This window comes from Cryptomeria japonica, chromosome 7, assembly GCF_030272615.1.
Source record: "Cryptomeria japonica chromosome 7, Sugi_1.0, whole genome shotgun sequence".
In the NCBI taxonomy this organism is placed as follows: domain Eukaryota; kingdom Viridiplantae; phylum Streptophyta; class Pinopsida; order Cupressales; family Cupressaceae; genus Cryptomeria; species Cryptomeria japonica.
In genome coordinates this window covers 615,452,772-615,458,638 of record NC_081411.1, presented here as the reverse complement: position 1 = coordinate 615,458,638, position 5,867 = coordinate 615,452,772, and the positions used below count along the sequence as shown (strand labels likewise).

Genomic DNA, 5,867 nt, shown 5'->3' with positions numbered 1-5,867 from the left:
TGTTCCATTTAGCTAGTATGGTTTTTTTGTTTGAAGAGAGGAGCTCCCTTCATGGCGCAGAAACAGCAATGGTAGACCGTTTCAAACCCACATAGCAAATTGAAAAGACTATGTTGTAGAGGCTTATATAAGTTCATGGCACATTGAATGGGTCATCCATTACTCTTGGCACAAGAACGACACTTGCTTCCCTTATTTTTGTCCACATTGCAGAAATGAAAGACAAGGTTTTCCATGTTGCAGACTTGTGTGTTTGTTTTCCTGGATGCCAGGTATGTGTTCTGCTCTTAGAAGTTTGGGTATTGATGAGCCTTTAAAAGGTATGACATCAAAGATAAGGCAAAAAAACTCAGCTGAAAGTACTTGTATCAGGTGAAAAGGGGGTTCGTGTATGGTTTAGAAAGCAAATCATTATAGATCATCATTATAACAATCATTGAACAACAAATGAAAGTGACTTAATAATTTCAGCATGTCAGTGTAGAACTTGCAACTTAAACTGTAATAAATGATCAGTTTGACCTTGCCAAATTTTACATTCAAAAGGGTTTCGACAGTTTCATAAAGCATTGGTCATCCATTCATCCACTTGCAACTGTCAGCAGACATCAGACATCTACTAGTAAGGCAGCTTCAATGTATTGTAGAACTGGATGAATTGGTTGAGATGATCCCAATTACAAGTGCAAGGGTTCAGTTGCAGAGTTTGCTTGCATTGTGGGGGAATCATTGGCCCACAGCCGAGTTTGATGATGTTGAGGCTTGGGATGACATTGTACAAAATAGGCTCTTGTATATCCAGAAGTCTCAAGATCTTGTAAGAAAACATGCAAATAATGATAATTCTACCAGGCTTCTGGTAGCTGATTTGGGTTCAGATTAGGCTTGTATGATTGATGAGATAAGGTTCATATGATGCAGCATAAGGATACATGAATCAGTATATGGCAGTAATTGAGGGCTCTTCAAAAACAGAGAAGCTGGATTTCAAATTTCAACTGTGAATGCGTATGAGATAATTAAGATGCTTCAGTACGTTTGTGACTATGTGACTACTACTGCTGAAGAACAAATATATCAAACTCGAACACATTGGCAAACCAGTTTGAAGTTTCATTAAAGGTTTTGGCAATACAACATAGTAGCTCAAGGGTTGTTGTAAACTGCATTTCATTACTAAGTTCCGCATGTATGGCATATTCAGGCTTGCTTGGGGAAGTTTCAACTATTGAACATCTTGAAAAAAGATGACCTATTTTCACCTAGAAGGCTTGCTAAAGTTTTCAAGTTTATATTCTTCTGTGATGAGCTTCTCACTTGTACAAAATATGGTCAGTGGGGAAGCCAAGTCCAATCTTGAATCAAAGAGGGTAATCCTGTGATTGGACTACCACATTCATCTGTAAAATACATGATGAAGGTTGTACAGTTGGATAATTCAATGCAAGTTAAACATGGCATTGCAAGTGTGTTAACTATGCTAGGTTATTACAGAGAAACTCATTCAGAATTCAGCGCACAAATGAAGGGCACACACCATGTTGGTTGTTTATAGCTTTGATACCTCAGATGCTTGCTGTTGTTGACAGAGATGAAGGAGAAATCCCTGTAGACTTGTTGGAAGAGATTGCTCAATATTCTCCACGAGCTTTATAGTTTTCTTTCAATGTCAGCAGATCAGATTTTCAAACTCTGGGGGAAAGAAAGAACAAAAGGACTAGGAATTCTTTTGAGTGAGCGAATTTTGAAGGGTATTTAGTCCTGCTTTTGAAGATGCCACATTCCCAGAGCAACGTCTATGTAATGGCCTTACATTATTGAAAATCCGTAAGTGTAGGAGATAAAAAGGGGGTTCAGAGAACAATTCATGACATTTTTGAAATGTAACAAGAAATCTGAAGAAATCATTACGTTACAACTATTTACAGGAAAAATCGTCGCAATCTTGTTACAGACAGGTACATGTATGTATATGTATATGTATCTATATATATTTTGCTTGTTTGTCGGTCTCTGGTCAAGGTTTCAGTGTCAAAGCTCGGGAGGGTTACTCCTATAAACCCTAACTCGGGTCAAAATTCAGGACGGCTAACTCTTAAAAATCCTAACTCAAGTCTCAATATCAAAGCTCGAGACAGCCACTCCAGTAATGATCGGGTCAAAAAGCTGAAGGAGATCCAAACTGAGATGAGATCGCCGGCAAAATATCAAAATCCTGCAATAGATCCATTCCATCGCCTCTGACATGTATTATACAAAACATCTCCAGGCGGAAGAAGACACTAGAGGCCTATTGCGCCATTTCAGAATAATTTCATTCTTGTAGTTTTCTACTGTGTAATTCTGCGATCCTCTGTTCAATCCGACCACCTCCCAGGCCTGCGCCATTTTCTCTTCGCTCGTCTCAATGCCTGCGTCGCTGAATCCACACTGACTGGGAAGTTGCCGTAGCTTGTCCTCCATTAATCCTTTGCCGTGCGAAGACGAAACCCTTGACCTGATCTTGGGAGCGATGAAGATGTGCTCCATCACACGTGTGGCCATTGCCAAGCCCTCGCCGGGCAGACCGAATTCCAGAGATTCCAGCATGGCGCAGAAGTAGTCCACCGTGTCGATAACGTGGCCATTGTGGATAACCGGCGATGCTGACGTCAGAATTGCCGGTGGGAGGGGCAAATGGCGGGTCAGTGACAGAAACTTGAGCGCTTCCTCTTCGCTTCGCTGGCACGGCATATGTGGCAAATCGAGCATCATATTGAATACTAGGCAAAAATCAGGCTCCTCCCAAAGAAGACGTTGCCGGAGGTCCTGTAATCTGATTTCTTCGTACAAGAAGGGAATTCCGAGGGCAGCAGCGGCGCCGGAAAGCCTGCGAGGAGTCGCTCTCGCCGCTTTGAATCCCACGCCAGCGTCGTCCTCCCATTTCACGGCCGTTATGCGAAGCAGTTGCAACGATCTTTTCCCGCTCTGAGCGGCCAGAGCTTCCATTAATGACGGCCACTGCAAACCCTCCCTCACATCAAAATCAACGATGTGAATTTTCCTCGAATTGCTGGAGGCAAAACACTCCAGGATGCTCTGGTTCGCCGTAAAATGAGCGAACCTTGCGTAAGGGAAGAGTTCGTAAAGAGCCTGAAACGCCGTTGCAGAGGCCTCTTTACAAATCTCTTCCATTAGTCTGTGTCCTGCACGTCCCGGCGCCTCCGGAGGACTCAGACTGTTAACAAAATAGTACGCAGCTCTCTCCCAGTGAGTTCCGGTAACCGAAACCCTCCGTTGAAGACGATTGCTAATGACTTTGAGCAATTCCCACGCCTCCCTTTCCAGAGCCTCGGCCCAGGCTTTCAACAGATTTTCCACGGTAAATCTGCTGCTCTCTGCTTCGTCAAGAATTTGCCAGGGAAGAATTACTTGAGGAGTTTCAAGTAATTCTACAGGCTCTGCTAGTATTGGATCTTCGAAATCCAAGGCAAAATCCATGAAATTATTAGCATCCTCAGAATTTAGGAAGCCCTGCTGATAAGCCTCTGTACAGCATGAACTAATGTCACTTACATCGGTTCCGCCATTGGAATAACTGTTCCCCTCAGACATGTCACTGAACTGAGTGATCTTGCCTTCCGGCTCACAGAAGAGCAAATCATCGCAGGTCATGAGGTCGAGCCCCATTGATGAGTAGAGAATCAAATCTTGGATATTGTATCTTGTTTCCAAACAGAGCTCCATGCCTCTGGCTCTGGTACACAGACAGGGAAATTGAGGTGCTAAGTGATGGTTCAAATTGTAGGGGGAAATGAGTGTATTTATAATCGAAACCAGCTTCGCAGGGACCCGCCATTTACATCAAAATATTCCGCTTGATTTTAGTGGGTACGAATGGAATTATAAGAAACTGTTTTTTTGTTTTCTTGTTAGACAGCGTTTATTCCTCCTCACTGCCGCTCGCCTGAGATTAGGGCCTTGACTTACCTCCCACTAAATTACCTCCCACCAAAGAAAGACAATAATTTTTTAATTTTTTTTCTAAATAATGCAGGTTACATTTGAGTTGCAAAATATTTTGATGCTTTATAAACAATTACTCAATAGTGTCTGATAATGTGTAAATGATTTAGATATACAACTTTCTACATTTAAATTGAATTTTCCACACCCATGTCTCAACAGTGGTTAGATCTGAAATGCATACATTTGAATTTTGATAGTGAGAGATAAGATAATGATTAGAATCATATCAAAGACTAGCAAACTAATAAGATCTTAGATTAGTGAATACATCAAACAATTAAGTTATGTCATCATTGTATATTTAAGAGATCAATCAAAATAACAAGAATATAAAAATGTGTAAAGTATACACTTTTCTCTCTATCTACCTTTTATTATAAAAGAGATGGGTTACTTTTTTTCCATTTTCATGTTTTACAATACATAATATATAAAATATCTCTACAGCATCAATTGAAATTTATGAAATAAATCTTAGTACTTTGCAATACTATTACATTAACCAAAACCTTATTACATATACTAAAACCTTAACTAATTAATAAATTGGTTTTCCACCAATTATAAGATTTTATTTATCTATTTTTTATATAAAGTTTATAAAATTAACATATATTTTTTTTAACTTTATAATTTATTAAAATGTTTTTTTTCAATGTGTTGAGTTAAAATCACGTTTTACAATACATATTAATAGTAATTTTTTGACACAACTTATAACTTTTTTATCAAAATGTTGCCCCATTAATCTTAACTAGGTATTAATAAATAATTTTTTCATCAATTATAACATTTTATTTATCTATTTTTTAAAGTAAATTTTATAAAATTAACATGTAAAATTTTTAACTTTATAATTCATAAAAATGATTTTTTTTCAATATGATTGGTTAGAATCATTTAAATGTTACACCAGTGGGGTTTTAGAATGATATATATTTTTAGACTTTTTTGTGAGATTTCTTTATATTTAAAAAATAAATAACTATTTTTTAAATTTTTGTTTATCAAAATATAATTAATAAAATCAAATAGCTTTTTTTATACATTTAGATTCACACTATTAAAATAATAAAATAAATTTAAATTTAAAAACATCCTTGAAATAGCATAAAGGCTTCTTTTATTTTATAGAGATTTCATTATACATAATTAAAATTAAAATTAAAATTAAAATAAAAAATAAAATTATTTCATTACAAGTTTTACCAATATTCTCATTTATATTAATAAATAATCAATATAATCTTTTTCTAAAAATTAATTAATTTTTTTAAGAAAAATATTCTAAATTAATGTGTATTTTATAATAATAATTATAAATTATATATTATTATTAATATTTTTTACACTTTATAATAATTTAAATTTAAAGTGACTTATTTTAAATCATATTATATTACATATTAAAAATAATTTAATAAGGCTATATTAAAAACACATTAAATTATTAATTTTTTTTTAATATACTAAATTATTAAGAACTAAAATATGATAGTTTATTATGTAATATAGTATTTTTTTTTATCGGTAATATTTGTATTTTATTTATTTAGAGTTAAACATTACAACTTTAGTAAGATAATAAACTATCAAGAAGTTCCTTAAAACCACCCACAAAAAGACTTCCAAACCACCCACCCAAAAAACAGGAATTTCAAAACTAGTAACTAGCACCCACACTATGCCCACACCCCCATGCTATGAGTACAAAAAATGACATATTACATCTTGCCATTCAAATTGAGGCAGATTATGCTTAAAGTGTACTAAACGGAAACTAGAAAGTTTAAGTTTTCCAATTGAAAATTTAATTGAAACAAACAAAAAAGCAGAGGAGTTTAGCACCTAGAGGTACC

The 5,867-nt window shown here is 35.7% G+C and overlaps 1 protein-coding gene across 1 annotated transcript; it reads right to left on the bottom strand.

The window, feature by feature from the left end:
• Positions 1–2,250: 2,250 nt before the first annotated feature.
• Positions 2,251–3,726, bottom strand: LOC131032481 (protein NODULATION SIGNALING PATHWAY 2). The gene has a single exon (XM_057963472.1). It carries the CDS (start codon positions 3,724–3,726, stop codon positions 2,251–2,253), a length of 1,476 nt encoding a protein of 491 aa, XP_057819455.1.
• Positions 3,727–5,867: the final 2,141 nt, after the last annotated feature.